At 35.4% G+C, this 18506-nt stretch overlaps 1 protein-coding gene across 2 annotated transcripts in view; it reads right to left on the reverse strand.

Annotated features, from left to right (window-relative positions):
- Positions 1-2740: 2740 nt before the first annotated feature.
- CAPZA2 (capping actin protein of muscle Z-line subunit alpha 2) overlaps positions 2741-18506 on the reverse strand; it is a 31687-nt gene continuing 15921 nt past the window's right edge. For both annotated transcript variants that reach the window (XM_075493553.1, XM_075493542.1), the window contains 8 exons: positions 16533-16584; positions 15752-15815; positions 15045-15251; positions 13777-13856; positions 10847-10925; positions 7123-7194; positions 4402-4464; positions 2741-3440 (listed from right to left, as the gene is read on the reverse strand). In XM_075493553.1, coding sequence (XP_075349668.1) covers positions 3300-3440; positions 4402-4464; positions 7123-7194; positions 10847-10925; positions 13777-13856; positions 15045-15251; positions 15752-15815; positions 16533-16584 — 758 coding nt within the window. In that variant the 3' untranslated portion in view covers positions 2741-3299. The remainder of the gene's footprint in view (positions 3441-4401; positions 4465-7122; positions 7195-10846; positions 10926-13776; positions 13857-15044; positions 15252-15751; positions 15816-16532; positions 16585-18506) is intronic.

An 18506-nucleotide genomic window follows, 5' to 3' on the forward strand; every position in this document is an offset into this window, starting at 1 on the left:
TCTGATTCTCCAGACATCCTCAACACATAGGTGGTTTCAAGCTGCCCGAAGAAAATGCCTGCTATGGACTCACGTCACCATTAGGAGCTGGAGGGCATTTGGCGTGCACCCAGAGCCCAGTTCCCAGTTTAGAATTCTCCCAAAGGACGTGAACTCAAGAGCACCAAAACTGCTTTGTCAGCCAAACCCATATGTGGCAAGTGGGGATGAGAGAGGCATTTACTCCCAAACTGGATGAATTACATCACTGCCAGAGATGCGGCTGGAGTCATCCCCTAAAGAGAACACATCTATGAGGATGTTCAGTCACGTACAATACTTTAACCCTGGGCTGAATGACCATTTATGAACTGCGTTGCAGTGCTCCCAACTGAACCAGCTGGCAGAATTGCTTTCAGCATGTAGAGCATAAGAAGCAGTAGTGATGTCACCAAAATTACAATGATTTTAAAGTTTCATTCTACCCACAGTATGAATTAAGACAGACGTATAAAAAAGGGGCTACTCAGGAGAAATTGAAAGCAGAATTGTCACTCCTGTTGCAGATGTTCAGAAAGAACAATTGCGTACTTGCATAAGTTAAAAATTCCTTCGTATAAAGGAGCACTGAGATGCATAAGATGCAATACACTTCATAAACACAAGCATTTTACAAGTCCGTATTACAAGCCATAATGTCTAGTACATCAACATTCCACAATACAAAGCTTGTCTTTATATTTAAAAATAGAATATAAACAAATAGTAATTCACATTAAGACAATTGCCACAGCAAAATTTCTCTGAGAAAGTGCTTTATCTACACAAAATACCCTAAAGCCTACCAAGAAAGCTCTAAGTTCTCCAATTTAAAAGGGGTAGGGGTAGAAACAAACAAAAAAAAAAAGGCAAGCGACATCCAAAATTTTGAGATAAATCAAGAACTTCAAATGTGCCATGCGCCTCAGCTGATACTCAGGTCAGCTTCATCTGGGGAGTCATTACCCCTAAATATGACACAGCATACCATTTCAAAAAAGTATCAGAATAGTTGATTTACTTATAAATTGCTTTATTGAAGCTATAACTTAATAAATTTGATGTTCAAGGTGTAAAATTATCTCACAGACTAAGAATTAACACAACAGGAAAAAATATAAGTAATACAAATCTACTTATGTCACCCTACTGGTAGAATTGAACCTCTAGGATGCTATTCTTTGAAGATAAGGAATTAAGACTATCACAGGACTGAATAAACAGAGGGAAACACAGTAACAGAGTACTTCACAGTAAAATACCTCTTTATTAGGAATATATTTAAAACTAGCTTTTTATTTCAGGTAAGAAAAATAGCATTCTGACTTTTAGCCAGTGCTGATTCCGGTCATACACAATATTCTAACAGCTAGAAAAGTTATTTGCACTGTTGTTGCCCATTAACATTTCTCCTAACTGTCCATTCACTGCCTTTTATTTTTTTTAGCTTGTTTTTAAATGTTGAAGAAATTCTTCAAACAAGGTTTGTATTTAGATCTTAGTTAAGATTGACAGACTGACTTGACAGTGACTCAGCATCTGTTATTAGCTCACATACAGCTTTTATAAGCCTTCTTTTAAAGAACAACATGGTTCAATAGCTGATCTACGAAGACAATTAAGAGGGCAACTCTCCGGGAAGACTGTGGTAGAACAAATCTCACTCTTCTACTACTATACAGTTGAGTACTGTAAAGTAGCAGCAATTTCAAGAACTTCAGTTAATTCTATACCCCTTTATAAGAGAGCACTGAAGAACAGAATATAGGGGTATTGCTATTACAATTCAAACAGTAAACTACTTTGTGTGTACATTTTTATACTCAGTACAAGTCTAGACTCTTTCTCTTGCTATGCTGTAACTTAACAGTTTAAGGTAATTAATTGGATCATGCTGTAAACAAAGATATAAAACCTTTGTGTAAGCTTTACTGGTTTAGGAGTGTGCATAAATACCTGCCTTCTAAAAAAAAAAAAAAAAAGCTGTTTAGTTTTCCATCATGAGCATATAATTAGGTAGCATAGTTTAAAACAAGTTTTCATCCAATTAAAAATGAAATCTATGCATTTCACAGAAGTGTTATACACCATTTGTAATGAAGTCTGTGTTTTTAGATACCTGATGTCCATTTTCAATACAAGATATATCAGACCGGGAAAGTATTCTCCAGACAAATATGTTATTTTTGGTCTTGTAATTTCTTCCATCCTCCATAGCCAATATGAAGCTAAAAGATACTTGTTTTAAGTAGACTTCCATATGTAGATGTTTCTTAAATTCAGATGGAAACAATGGATGATGAGATTACAACAATCTCCAAATACACTGAGAATAGCCAATAGGCCACAAGTTTGTGGCTGTTTTAAGCAGTATTTTAAAAATATACAGAAACACCAATAATAGGCTATATCAGGAAGCAATTTGATACTCAAATAAATAGAAAATTTGCATTTTAATGTCACATTGAATTTTAGTACATTTCAATCCAAGAAAAAAAAATAAACTGACAGACACAGTAATGAGTACAGGATTATATATATTACAATATGCCTTGTTATAATACATTTGTGGGTTTATGATAAAAAACCCTCAAGGGCAGATGGAGTTTGAGTTCATTTAAGTAATTGTCAGGAACAAAGCATTAAATGCATTTCTGAAATAAGTACTTTTATTTAATTTCAAAATCTTAAAACAGCGGTAGACCTTGGGCTTTTCTTAAAAAAAAAAAAATTTAGTTACCACGGAGCTAGCTAAATAAGTATTCTGAAAGGTTTAAACAATATAGAAAATGCTTTTCCCAATTTTACATACAATGAAAGGATAGATGATTTAAAAAACAGCACCTATGGCGAACTCCATGTTGACCTTGACCTAGAAATGCACATTACTGATCTTGACAAGGAATCCAGCAAATTTTGGAAGTTGTCTATTTCACATGAAAGCAAGAGAAAGGGTTATCATATGCAAAAATATTTTTCAAACTGTTCTTAACGTGTAATTGAAAACTAAAGGCATGGTCTCTTCATTGTAAAAAAATAAAGGTACAACAGAAACTCTAAAGGAAGATATTCAGCTATACTGAAGTTGCAACCCTCTGAAAAGAAAGAAAAAGGAAAAAAGTCAATTAGCTAAGCTTTGTGCTCTAACCAAACTACTTACAGTGATTTTCAATGGCAAAAGCCCATGCTGACTGGGTGATTTGACAGTTCCAAATACTTTTTGTAATAATTTTTATTTGTATACAAGGACACTAAAACGATCCAGTCATGCAACGTTCACTTTAAGCGTTCTGCATCTCTTTTCCAATCTTATAGCTAAGGATCTTGTTCCAGTCAATCTTGGTGCGGGTAACTGGCAATTGTCGACGTAAGGCCTTGAAAGTAGTGTCCGACATAGTCTGATAATTCTCACTGATAGCAGTCTGTTAAACACAAAGTCATACAAAACAAAGACACATGAAGGACAGAACTAGGATGTTATATAAAAAGTTAAATGATTGAGTAGTCTGTTACCTCTTAAACAGGCTTAATAAAAATATGCTAAATTAAAATAATATTTTATGAAGGAAAGCTGTTAGATCTAGATTGAAACTATGCGAAGTAAATTAGTGAGACAGATGCAATAAACGTGGCTGTAGCCTAGGTGTTTCAGCAAACCACAGTGTGGTTAATCAGCAGCATGAATAAAGTGCTGATCAGAGGTAGCTCATACTAACTCTGATCATTAACATCAATTAATGATCAACAATACATCATTAATTTCAGACACCAAAGTCTTCCGCTGTTTTTCCTGTGGGGATGGTAGAGTCAGTCCACAACACTGTATGAACTTGAATATAATGCATATGATACATACTTAGTAAATTTTTATTAAAGAGCATTTTTTAAAAATCTGACAGAACATGGTTTCTGAAATTTACCTTATGTTCAAGACCTAAATAAACATGAATCCACTTCTAAAGAGGATATCTAGAACAGTCATACTTTTCTAACTTTAAAATGACTAATTGAAATGGATAATGCTTATAGTCGTATTTAGTAAAGCTGTCTAACAGTAGCCTCTGAACAGAATCTGTACAATAATTCCACTTAAGGAATGCACTAATACTGAAAGAGATCAGAATTGCCGATACTTGATCACGCTAGGGACTTTTCTGCTCTCAAAAAAAAGACTTCTAATGTAATGTTGAGTAGGTGAATGCAATCACCAGAAGGTATGGAAACGGAGGATACAGTTAATAGTAGCATGCAATCTGTTTACATTTGTATGGAACCGCATTATCTTAGTATCAAAAGCTTGCTAATTATAGAATACTAGCTTTGGTTAAGAATACGGTAATATTACACATGTGAGTAAGGCTATAGTGTTTATTTCCAACATACCTGATATTCATTTTCTGCAGCCTCTACGATTTTTATAAATTCCTTCGCTGTCTGGGCTTCATTCTAGAAAAAGAGCATTTGAATTAGGTCTGATGTACAGCATGATTCTAAGACCAGTTGGATTATGTTTTTTCCTATAGTTATGAGAAACGTCAGGTAGACTCCATAAGAACACATGACCATTTAGTGGCTAAACCAAAATGGAACAAAACATTTATCCAAAAGGCATATGCCACATTATTATTATATTCATATTATTACTATATTAAAAAAAATAAAACCAGTCCAACTGCAACAAGCAAGCATAAAGATTACCATGGAGCTCATTAAAATATTTTGATTTGAAATTCTATGGTATGATGAAGAGACATACGGAACAGAACAGCATCGGAAATATGACAATGCACACATGCACAAGTCTCTAAAAACATGCAAAGTGCGGATATTGACATTATCAATGTTAAATTTCCAGTACAAATTCAGGAAAACTTAAAGAACACCAGCTAACCCAGAAATACGCAGAATACAACCAAAAAACCAAAACAAATTTGTTCACCTCTAAACATCCTGAATCTGGAGACTCAGCTGAGGCAAACACTAGACTTTATATACCTGATCTTCTAAAGACATCCCCAAGTAAGTCTTGCAAAAATGAGGGTGCAATACACCACAATGTCCGAATTTCATCATGACTGATACACAGTTTCTTGGCTTTGGGCCTCATCCTTAAGTATGCACGTGTGTGTTTGTTTCAAAAATAAAAAAATGACCGATCAGTCAATCTGGAGACAAATTAGCTGAAGCGTTTGAAAGAAGTCTCAAGAAGGAAGTGAGGGTTCATGAATTTCGAAACCTCCAACTTGGTGTTGGAGACATTCCTAAGGGTGCTTTTGCAGAAGCTTTTGAAAGATAGCAGTGTTCTTGCCCTACGTGATCCCTCGTTCCTACAAAGGCAAAGACTGGGAGAAAGCTATGGCAGCTTCAACTACAACTGGTTCAAAGTTTCAGTGAAACTGCACCTAGCAGCTGTGAAAGCACTCCTGGACACCGCAGAAAGAGATGAAGGAGGTGGCAGACACCAAGTAGAACAAATGTCAGGGTTTTGACTTCTCAGTGAACTGAGGCAATGATTTTAAAGACTCTGCTAATGAAAGGAAGAATTCAGGGGTATGAAGTCTTATTTGGCTCAGAGAGAAATTAGGGATAAGAATGTAACCTTCAGCAAAATTATTCGTAGCTCTAGCAACAAGAGAACTCTTTAGTCATTTCAGTTGTGCCCCTCCATGGTACAACATTGTTTCTCTGCCAAACAACAAAAAAGAGGAGTCATTGGGGCTCCTTTTAATCTTCCTACCATTCCTTCTATGTGAAATAAGAACCTGTACAGCCTCTGCCCTCTACGAAGCTCAAAGCCAAGGCGAAAAATTGGTAAACAGCAACATACTTGCTTTTGTTCTAGCACGAGGTAGGAAAGTTACATAAAATATGTTTTTCTACTCATTGGTCTTCTGCCACTTTACTAAATTGCGGAACATGATTAAGTTTCTTCCCAACAGAAAGTGAAGCAAAAGCTATTGAAAGGAGAACTTATGCCGCATAATCGTCCCTGAAGCAACTCTTAGCTGAATGAAAGACTAAACAGATCCCTTCCCTTAGGGGGTCAAAAGTAATTTTGTATCTACAGCTTCAGAAGCATTATCAGTTGGCACCACACTCTCCCATTCTTTATGGTGCTATTGCAACTGAAAAGCCAAAAAGCCTTGCTTTATATTAACAATGTTCTTCATTGATGGATTGAGCTTTTGAGCCAAATTGGTCACTACTAGTCATTATCATTAAAATACTTCTACTGTTCACGTTTACAATTTCCCTTTGCTAGTTTAACTGCACTGGCTTAAGTTTTATTAAAGAACACACCAACAGAAAATCTTACTGTTTATAAACACAATCTCCAGTAGGCAAGAAAAGCATTATTTCAAAAGTAGTAGTTGTTCATGTTGCAACATTACCAACTCTCAAAGGATACATCTGGTACTATTTCCAAACATTTTTTAGTTCTACTGTCTGCTCCTCATTACTATAATGATCTCTTTGGAAAGAAGTTGAATAAAATTATGCTTTAAATATAAAGTGTGTTATGCTTCTCAAGCAGAAGCATCTCTGAAAGGGCTTTTTGTACAGAAAAGCAAGAGGCCGACAGCACCAGTTACAGACCGGGAGGAAACACCCACTACTGCTTCTCAACTGGTAGCATTTGTTTACTATTTTTAGCATACTAATCTTCCTGAAGTGAGCAAAGGAGGCAATCTCCTACAGACTGTACTACTTAAGTGGGTTATGATAACTCAAACCGCCTTCATATTCAAAAATTAATTCTATAGGTCACTCTGCAGACCAAAGTTTAAATACAACAGAAGTGCAGAAAGACTGACAGCAAGCTAATTAAAGATTTACAATCAAAGTTAATTTAGCTTATATAAGCCACATGCAAGCATACATTAATTTTAATTAATTAATTAATTTATTTATTAAACAGTAACTACATGTTAGGTAGAAGTAGTAAATATTACATACAAAATATTTATGAATTAGAACATTAATTCCCATCCATGCAGAAGAGCAAACTAGCCTCTAAACTTCTGAGTTTTTTTAAGCTCGCTTCTCTTTTAAAATTAAAAAGTCACTTCAATATACACACTAAGGTCTTTAAAGTTCACTTACAGACACTGTTAGAGAATCTTGTATGTCTTTATGGCTCACCAGCTGAACATTACCATCTTCATAATAGTGAACCTACAGAAAATTAAACAAAGAACCTCATATTAAATGTTACAGACCAACAACATAAAGGAAAATCAAAGTATTGTAGTATTTATCATAATAACAAACTATTTGAATCAAACAAAAACACACATAAAATGTTACAGAACAACAAAAACAAATAGGAAAATCAAAATGTTGTAGAATTTAAGTATTTTTGAGAGGGAATAGTAAAGAAGCTACTCTGGAAACATTTATGGCTTGATGTGCCTTAAGTAGTATTTCATGCAAAGAAGTTTAGAATCATAGAACCACAGAATCATTTAGGTTGGAAAAGACCTTTAAGATCATTGAGTCCAACTGTATACCTAACACTGCCGAGTCCATCACTAAACCAAGGTTTTGATTAACATCATGAAGAAGACGATGACATACTATTTACGTGACCTTACTAGCAACTCTTGAAACAGTGAAGATATATTTAAAATGAGAATAGTTTTGGCAAGGCTTCAGGATACTGTGAAGTTGTTTTTCGCTTCACCCAAGCTGTTTTCTAGGGACAGTGCAACATTAAGCTTCCCTTTCTAGATCTGCCTGGTTTTGATATTTTCCTCTATTAGATACGGCTCATAATAAAAGCTGGTATTTATGTAGACAAAAGAGCTCTTTGGGACAAAGTCTGCCAAGGTTAGATAGCAAAGCAGAATTAAATGTATTTACTCTTGAAACGTTATATCTACAGAACAGCTTCCTTGATTATTTTGCAGGAGGAGGAGACCAGTAAAACTCTACCCAAGCTAACTTTAGTACTTTTAAATTCAGTTGGGAAGGATCTGAAAACACTCAGTTTCTAATGCAACTGTTGGAAAACTTAAAAAATAGGAAGCATATATAAAGTTACATGTAATCATTCACAGTAACTGATACAGAAGAGTTATGCAGCTCATTGACATTTAAACACGTATCTTTAAATATTTTTTACAATTTTGATGAAGTCAACATAGTCAATGTAGCTGATGTTATGAGGAATTGAAGAATTTGTGTTTCACCCTATTAGGCAAGATAACATTTTAATTTGGAGATTAATGCACAATACTATCATTTCATATACAGTATGATCATGATGTGTGCAAGAGACCCTCAATTTTATAAACAACAATAGAGAAAACACGACACAGAGTAAAGACAGCTATAATACCTAAGCAAAAGAAAGGTTTCCTATATGAGAAAAAACATTATTTCCTATGATTCATCTTCCATTATTATTTTGCTTATTGTCAAATACTTGAAAGGTATCATCCTAAGCATAAAATAAACTTCTTTTCAAATCAAACATTACTGGTGAAACTTCTGGCAGCCTTTTTCAATCCAGTTCCTAATAGATGAGAAGTGCTTACTCAGTGCAAAATTCTGAGACCTCCCAATGAAACAGCAGAATCCAAAGAAGTGTAAATCTCCCCCCTTCTCTGTCACAATCCACTGCAGAGGGCCCAAACCTCCCCTGTGCTCCGAGGCCAACATCAGCATGAACATCTTATCTGTCTCACTGATTCACACTCTTGGCAAACACTCAGGCCTAAAAACTTAACAGGGATGAAGAGTCAAATCTAATTCTGTGATGTGTTATATCTTATACAAAATATGAGAAGTAACTGTTCTGTACTATACCTCACTGCTGACATCCTTCTAGAATGCTAGGGCTGGGTTCAGAAGACTACAAGAAGGATGATGTGTATGAACAGAACCTCTTGGAAAGGTTAACTAAGGAGGGATGAGAATAACAAATTATCTAAGAGATAAAATTAGTAACCAGTACACTTATCAGTAGTTTTCCATGCACAGTTGGAGCATGTCAAGCACCACGGGGACTTAGTCTTGGTAAAAGACTCTGCTGTTGCAGTTTTCCCCTTACATATAATTAATAGAAAATTAAACAATGGAAGAGATTAAGACAGTTGAGAATCTCCTATATTAGAATTATTAATAGAAGTTAAAAAAAAGGCAAGAAATTGTGCAAGTGATGTTAAAAATACTGAAGACACCTGGTGATACTGGAATTTTCCCCAACATTCATAGAAGGTCTTATCAGAAATAGGGCAATGGCTGTACTGCTGTCATAAAGATTCTGCAAATAACACTGAAATTTCAGTACTCTGAAATTTCCCTGATGTTGTAAGCGAGTTCATATTCTATAAAATTATTTTGCTCCTTAAAAAAAAATTAAAGCACTTTTTGTTTGTTTAGAGAGGGGAAGGGGGAGCATTCCCATATACACTGAAGAAATTGTACACAATTTCTAAAAATTTGAAACTGAGTTCAGAATTCCTTGGTCAAACAAGTAGTTCCTATACAAGCAAAAAACATAAAACTTTTCATCACTCCCCAAAACACAGACTTTAATGAATGTAAATAATGTCTTGATTAATTATGTGAAAAGACAAAATCAGCTGGTGCCCAAATTGAGATGCCGATTAAAACCTGACTAAATTCCCTATTCAGGCTATTTTCTAGGCTACTGGGCTAACCTTTCCCAGAATTAGGTAGGCATCTGCCTGCTTGTTCTGGAAAATCTCTTAAGACATTTAACCAAAAGTGCATGCTGTGGAGAAAACGCTTGTTTTGCTGCAAGCTGCATTTAAGTGACAGTTTACTTAGATTCTCCCAAAGTCTTGAGAAGTCTAGAAGTTACTTAGGGTGCTTACCATGACCATCTTGATCTGACAAGATAATAATGGCTGTCCACATTTTGACTATCATTCCAGTTGTTACAGAATTTGCCCCAGAATGGGAAATCAGATTCACGCCCCCTGCTTGGGTGGATTTGAACACAGCTACCACATCCTAAAATAACATCCTAGCCTCAGGCTATGGCTAGAAAAAAACATTCCATTGCATCTTCCTTCTGAAGTCAAGTCACTGAGCAGGAAGGAAGTGCAAAACTCACGACGGCACAAAAAGAGCAGGAAAAGGGAACTTGACTCTATGTCTTGTAAAAAAATAATGAAGTACTATGCTGAACACCAGACTGCACTAAGATTCTAGTCCCTGATCCCAGAATTGTGTTAATAAACTCCTGCAAAATATGGGTACGCATTCCAGGGAACCAATCCAGGAAGTCAAGTCCCCCTGCCTACCACATGATAGTCAGACTTCCTTTTGTCTCAAGATTCCTGCATTCCTGCTTGGACAGTATCTCCTTTCTGAATGCCCTAAAGCCAACAGGAAGGGCAAATTGTGAATGAAGGAGACCCAGATTCAAAAATTTCAGATGGTGGAATGACTAAAACCAAAGGTTCCCACCATTCTGTACAATAGGACGGGTAACATGAAAAAACCCTGCTATTATCAGTTAAAAAGAAAAAAAGTTCTACTTCAGAAAGGGCCTACCCTCAGGAAAGGCTTGTGTCACTGTGAATTCAAGAAACAGGAAACCAAAGAGGTAAATACCTAGCTGAGGTGAATACACCTTCTGGAGTCCTCTGAATCATTACATTAAAAACATATTTTGTGTTTGTAAGGATTAGGTAAATATGCAATTAAGCCGCTAACACTTAACTGAATGGGCATCTCTACTTTGCTTATTGGGTCCCCAAATTCTCTTCAAATACTTAATACACTGGCCTGAGTCTCCCTTGATAATAACTGGAGACTTTACTGATCAGGACACAGTTTGAGATAAGCATACCTGAATTTTCAAGATGCCAGCCACTTGAGTGGTTGAAGGGGTGATTGTAAACTTCCATTCTGACCTCCAGCGGCCATTCCTTTAAAAAAATAAAATAGAAATCAGATGTCACCCCACTGGTTAAGGAAGAAAAAAAACCAAACCCAACATACACCTGATCGTCAAAGGAAAACAGAGACCAAAATATGCTGTGCAACTACACATGCACAAAATCTTTCCCCAAAGATTCAGCCACGTAATCAGTCAAGAAAAGAACAGTTTCCCAAAATATTTACTCTCAGTTTTGGATGTGGACCAAGGAGTTTTATTAGTAAGGACCTTTTAACAACAGGACTTAACTTCTGAAAATACCTAAAGCCTCCAATGTTGTTTCCCTTATTTATTATTAATTGGGTATATATAGTCAATATTTTGTTTTCGGGACCTGGACGACTTACTGGATCAGCCAAAGTCACACGTCACATCAGGCTATGAAAAACTTGAATGGAAGGAACATTAAAGTAGCGAGACTTTCCGCTATGCTGAACTGTAACTAGGCCTTTCAGCCCTTCTAGCATTTCTGTTCCAGGACAACTATTTCCTTCCAGCTTCCTTCCACAAATTTGATATCCTTGCCAAATTGCTTAAAGGGAGTTTCAAACATCTGGAAAACAGTATGGGGAGACTGTAGTTTCACTTGATTTCTTTCCTGTACACTAGACATTTTTTTTATTTAGTTATGAGGTTAGTGGATTAGAAGGTTAGTACATTAGAGCTATATTAAGAATGCACTGCAGCTGTCTCTTGATTTCTCCTTTGCTCTTAAAGAAGGAAAGAAAGTTGATACTATATGAGTTCCAATCCTACTTATGTTAGGTGTAGATTCCAGTGCATTCAACAAGGGGAGAGAAAAAGATAAAGACTTCAAGATTAACACCCACTAATGGATCTATATTGATACATCTTAGATATTAACAACGTTAACTCAATTATAAAGCCATTGGTCATTATTTCAGACAATATCCAAATTATAGATTATCACTGAAAATTTGGACTAAGGCAATTCAGAAGCTTGTTGGCATCTCTAAGAAAACTGAAAGGGTCACTCAACTCAGTGACACTAATATTGCTGGTAGCCTTAAGACAGACCCATTAGTTATAAGAAACCTTATGTGCTGAACTACATTTTAGGTACAATATAAGTTTTTAGATGCAGGGGATTCAATGACTAGCTAACAGATTTGTTTGCTTCTTAGCCACTCTGTGGTCCTTGAAGTTCAGATGACCACAGTGTTTCCACTCTGGGATATCTTTTTTGTCCTTAAGATGCTATTGCAAGAAAAGAGTTCAAGTTCAGAAGGATCCTTCTGTAGGAAATGCTCTAAGTTAAAAACGTGTCATTACTTTACCTCTGCTGACTTAAGATGTTTTGTAAGAGATTAACTGTCCATCCTTTTCTTTCATATTCTTTAATAAACCATCTATCCTACTATGTTGATAGTATTTCAGAAATTCATAGAACATTTTTCTTTGGCATGTATTGGTTTTCTATCATCCAACAAACTTGCTTTCACGGTAGGTTGACAGCCTTCCAAATGCCTAAAAAGCTGGGACACCTTGAGAATAAATACTGGCTGTGGCTTGGGCTGGATATCCAGACATACACCTGGATAACTGAGGAGCCTGGTTAACTTTGAATCTATTCCTCCATTCCCAAATCCCCCACATCAATATGCATTTATTAAAACTTGCTAACAATGAGAATTAGTCTGACTATCCCCCTATAAAACTCTTTGAAACATGATCATCTATTTACGCATAGATGTCTGACCATAACTTTATTAAAGAAAACTTTCAAGAAAGATTTTCTCCATCTGTAAAAGGTTGTAGCATATCTGTTCCTCTTCAAGACTATAATATTAAAGTAACTATTTGGAATACCAAAATTCATTCATACTGCCAAACTAAAAAGAAAATCAGTATTATTTCAAGTTACTTTTAATATTGATGTAAAATATGCAGACTTAACTAGTCACGTTTAAGTCAGTGGGAAAAATTATTTATTAACTGTGCAAATTCAATTAAAATCCATGGAACAGTATACGGGGCAAATCATTTAACTGATACAGAAACATGCTGAAATTACTGTGCATATGCAATATTCACCATCAGCATCAGAAAACAAAGATTTCTGCACTTCCATTCATTACCCATGGCATTACTAAATATAATTTCAAGCAGATGCGAAATGGGACACAAAATAATAATGAAATACATTTCTTCAGACAACTGCATATATTAGCTATCTTTTGGAGATACTTCCTTAACCCAGTTCCAATACTGTGATATTTATCTGAACTCTGGCCAGTTTAATGCAAGGAGCTATCCAAAGTTCACTCCAGACTGTGGAAAACATCTTTCAACCAAGTATAGGAAAATCAATCAATCAATCAAGCTGCAGTTATAAGAGTTCATTTCATCCAAGATCACCTTTATCTGCCTCACCCAAAAATTAATGATTCAAGTCTTACAGTAAGTTAATCTTTCGTCACCTTCTTTCTCCAAGACAGGCAAACTAGAAGGACCTGTTTTTATTCTGTCAGCCACAAAGGAAGCAACACAAACAGAAGCAACTGTATTAGGGAACACAGGCACAGGTATTTGGTGCCAGTGTGATAAACTGGAAGCGTCATAAGGAATTTTACAAAAGTTCCTAAAGTTCTGCAAAGGAGATGCAGATGTGCAGTCTGCCATTTTACTTACCACAAAGGAAGAGATTTCTACATAGTTTTGGCAGAAAAATTTGGGGTGGGGTGGAGGGAGAAAAAAAGTCATATGCAAGATGTGCATGCACCTCCTTCTCTGAACTAGGGATTATCAGTGTAAATGGCACTAGTGCAGTTATTCAGTTTGCTGTATCTTACCGTATTTGTATCCATATGGAAACTTACCAAAAATTTTTTGCTTGGAACTGATGGCTCTCTATGCATGCAATAATGGTCTGCTGTCCATCAATTGTTTTACCATACACCTTAATTAGAAATGAAAAAAAAAAAAAAAGTGTTAAAGTTTCAGCATCTGTCTTGCTCAAACTGCTTAGAGATATCTAGTTCTATTATCGTTACATAAACTGTAAAATTTAATTCTATAACCACTATGGTTCTTACATAATATTCAGTACATGAAACATTAAAGTGTATATTACAATGCAAAAAAATTTAAGATTAGAAAATCTGAAGGTCAAGCATCTTAACTGAAATTTTATATACCAAGAACTCATTTTTCTGCAACTATAGGAATTGTAAACCTATAGCAGTGACTGCTGTGACAATATATATTACCAGATGGGTTTCAGATAGCAGTTATTCTACAACTAAATGATGATTTAAGCCTTTACAGACTAGCAAAAATGTGATTAAAAGGGTGGTTTTGGTCCTCTGTTCTGCTATATCCCCTAAAATCAAATACTACTAAAAATTATCTCAATGAACATGCAATCTGGTTTCCTTTACAGAAGCTGGAACTCATCTGACTGCCTGAGAATCTAATTCAACTTGTTAACTCAGCAACTGATTTTCCCCCACCCCACCCCAGTTAATTTTTCCATCAGGTTAACACAAAGCACAGGACAGCTATCATTAGATCAGTTTGCTGAACTTTAAATAGTCATAGGGCTCCTAACAGCAAATGAATGCTATTTTAGTCCAGACTGAGAGGTTTTATTTCAAGAAGCCATCAAAACCCACTGATTCGGGTGGTAAGAATATAGCACTTTGATATATAGGAGATGTGATGGAGAGAAAACAGTTCGCTTTACTGACAGTTTTGTCAGTAAACCAAGCCAAGACAGACATTTGTATCTTATGGGTTTTTTCTTTTTTCTTTTTTTTTTTTTTAAGTAACCAGCCAGGTAGCCAGGATCAATGGGATCAACCTGCAGTAGTCTACAGAAGGTCTTAATGCTTTAAGAAATGTAAATAAAAATTCTTCAGAACTGAAAGGTTAAGTCTTCACTATGACCTGCAGTAACCACCCACTAGTAATCCAACAGCTGAAATATTAAACTTCTGAAGGTTTCCCCCATCTCCCTGTATGAACCCTTGACAGGACTAAATTCTTTACAGTTGAAACTGCCTATCTTCCTGGTTTACAAATAGTTACAATTTTATTTTTTATTTCTATCTATAGTGGTACAGTGGTTATATAATTTAGTACTTACTGTGCAGACACCATTTGGGTAGTGTTCTTTCACATATGCTTTCATTGCTGTTTCAACTGAATTTCTCCAGGATTCTATGGCATTTTCAACTTCGTGGGGTCTAGGATCAGTAGCCTCCTTTCTTAAGTGATCAAATTTAAAAGAAATCTTGTTCTTGGGATCCAAAAATTTTCCATTTCCCAAATCACCATGTTCTGTTATTAAAACCTGTATTATAAAATTTTAGTTAATAACATTTGCTAGAATAAAGAGGAAGAAAAGTACCATGCCAAATCTAATTACATCCTACATTTAACTGGAGCTTACTCATATCTAAAGACTCATATTTTAAACAAAATATGCATATAACAAGAGAGGATGAAGCTAACATGACACACTGACTCAGAAAAAAATCCTGAATCCTACCCCCTTACTGCACAAACAATGCAATTTAGAAATTCATGTCTTCTAATACTAAAGAAGGAGCAAATTGTTTCTATAGTTCCAGATCAGGTCTGACTGAATTCAGGCCAACACAGACTGAAATTCCAAGCTCTTTAGATGCCCTAAATGATTGACTTATGGAACTGGTACTATTGGAGGGCCATAATCTTTATATTTTGGCAGGGAAGATGTATGTCTTTTCATTTTCTTGCCAAGATATGTTCCAATAGCAGAACATCTTTAACAGTTTAAGGAACATTGCAAGTATTTCATTGTATTCATACCTGTTCATCATAACCGTCAATTTTTACTGGAGTAAACTGGTCCAAGTTGTACTGTGCAAATGCACTACAAGAGAAAAAAAACACAACAAAAGCCTGCATCAAGCACAATCTTTTTCCTTAGTAGCTGCAAGAGATTTAAATAATAGCCAATAATCTGGGCAATGAGGCATCAAAAAATGGTATCAAAGCTTCATTATCTATCAGGCCCAAATTCTTGGGATCACCTTGGTTCATTCAGTGCTTATCTTACAGATTCCAACCACCATTACACAATGATTTATGTTCAAAAGTAACCTGATACAGACAAACATATAAGCTTTACAGTAACCCATAGAAACTGGAGGAACAGATAAAGTTTAAATTCCACAGGGATCCAACCTACTAAGCCAGACATCTCCATTCTTACAGATGAAACTAATTTTGGCATAAAATACAGTAGCTGTAATGTTTTGATATAAAAATAGGGTCTAAGGAAGCAGTATCTTACAGATGTTCAGTGCTTACACAACATCTACCAAGAAACAGAAAATGAAATCCAAAAAGGTAGAGACTAGTTCCAAAATCCAGGTCACCCATTTCCAAAACAGTTGCTCTAATCATTAGAATACAATACAGATCTCTCCTCTGCCAAGAATTTAATCTTGATCAAAGATGCACAACACAAATGGGGTTTTACTTGCCAAGCACGCATCTTTTTAAATGAATCACTTACTGACAGTGAAAGTCTTACTGAAAAACATCTTGCTTTTATGCAACTGAGTATGTGGCGTCTGGTACTTACTGGGCTGCTCCTTCCCTGAGAAGATTGTCATTATTAAGCAGCAACCGAACATCTGAAAAGAGATATTTACAACATAAAAGTATAGTGAACTCAGAAACTTGTTTCAGTCACATAACAAATGTCAACAGACTGTACAAAACAAAAAACCCAAACCACCTCATACCCATACAGATTAACAGCTAGGAAATTTATTGCTTCATATTTCATAACTTTGACTGAACAAAATGAGAAGAGTAGTATGGAAATGGTTCCCTTCCAACACTATCTGGTAAGCATATATAAGCCATATTCTAAAGGCTGTGTGACAGCTCTGGGAATCTGTCAAACTAGTTTTTCGAAAAGTTCTGAATAAGAACAGCACAGGCTTCAAATGAGTTCACTTTTAAAGATGTAAACTACCAAATCCCTCACACTTTATTGATGGTAATGGTTACTGTATTTTGATGACACTAATATGGTATGTGTTGTACTCTTTTTTTTTTTTTTAAGCTTTGCTATTTTTGCTCTCGTTCCTTAGTGACACTTAGTAGTCAGAGCACGATATATCACAATACCATTTCTTCTACCACCACACAAGAAACATATGAATATAGAATAAAGTCAATACTCTCCTCAGAAAGACTTCGTATTTACTATGCAGTAAGTTGTTATTTATGTACTTGACTTACTGGCTTATTATTTATTAGGCACCATTTTAATCACAATTTAATGCACTGATCATAAACTAACTGATCATTAGTCTCACTATAACTTTTTAAACTCTTCTAAAGATTCCCAAGATATCATGCAAGTGAGAAAAAAAATCTGGAATATATTTGAAGTATTTTTTCTTAAAAAAACCAAACAAACCACCAAACCCAAAAACCAAACCAAACCAACAACAAAACACCCCAAATGGAAAAAAAAAAAAACAAACCAAAACCAACCCCAAAGCCCATGCCAAACCAAACAAACAAAATCACAATTTACAGAATTGGAATTTAAAGCTTTCTCTCTCTTTTTCTAAGAATTCAGTCTGAATCTCATTGGACAGTGGTTGCGCATTTATGATCAAATGTTTTGTTATGCGTTTTCAAACACATTATACTCTGTTATTGATCAGGTAGTTGCAACTATGAACTAGCTTAACAATAAAGTTTATAGCAATACTGCTATAAGAAATTGTATTAACCTTTAGGGAGCTGGATTAATGAGCTGCTCACCAACAGTTCCTTTCACAAATGCAGTACAAGCTAAGTTTAAATAATTATCAGCTGGTCACAGTTTAACTGAACAACAAGGTACTTCTAAAAAATTACATTCTTTAACAAATCTAAGCTCTCTCCAGTCTGACACTGACTAAAAATTTAGTATACTAAACGTACTTCTTCACTTAAAATAGCACCAGAGCTATTTGTAAGCTACAGCTACAAAACACATGCCTCCTTACGTCATATGTATGCCCACGTATCTTGATGCAAGACAAACACAATTTTTAAAGAAAAGTAACATCTTAAGTAAAATTCAGGCAACAATAGTTGAGAGAAGCTAACTTCAAGTTTCCTTTCAGCTTACCAATATACCCAGTAAAATGAAGTATGCCCAGAATTTAAGGGTTAAAAATGTTTGGAGAAGATTAATATTCTTTCCACCACTGGCATAGGCAGTAGTCCTTTGTATATTCAAGGTTAAGTATTTGTAATGATATTTCTTCTTAAAAAACAAAACCAACCATTTTAACTTCAGCTAGTTTAATTTCTGTTGAAAAATGTAATTGTCTATCAAAGACTGAAAAAAAAGAGTGCATGTGTCTTCTAAACGAAAACCCTAGCTACTGTTAATTCATGACTGATTAAAAACAGAAAGAAAGCTCATTCTCACATCACAAAGAAAGTGGTACTTTTCCCCTTTTGCATTTAAACTCCAAGCTGTCTTGTGACTGCAAAGCTTATTATGCCAAGCTACAAAACCAGCTCTTATAGCAAGTGAGCTGCT

Source organism: Mycteria americana, chromosome 1 (genome assembly GCF_035582795.1).
Source record: "Mycteria americana isolate JAX WOST 10 ecotype Jacksonville Zoo and Gardens chromosome 1, USCA_MyAme_1.0, whole genome shotgun sequence".
Classification (NCBI taxonomy): domain Eukaryota; kingdom Metazoa; phylum Chordata; class Aves; order Ciconiiformes; family Ciconiidae; genus Mycteria; species Mycteria americana.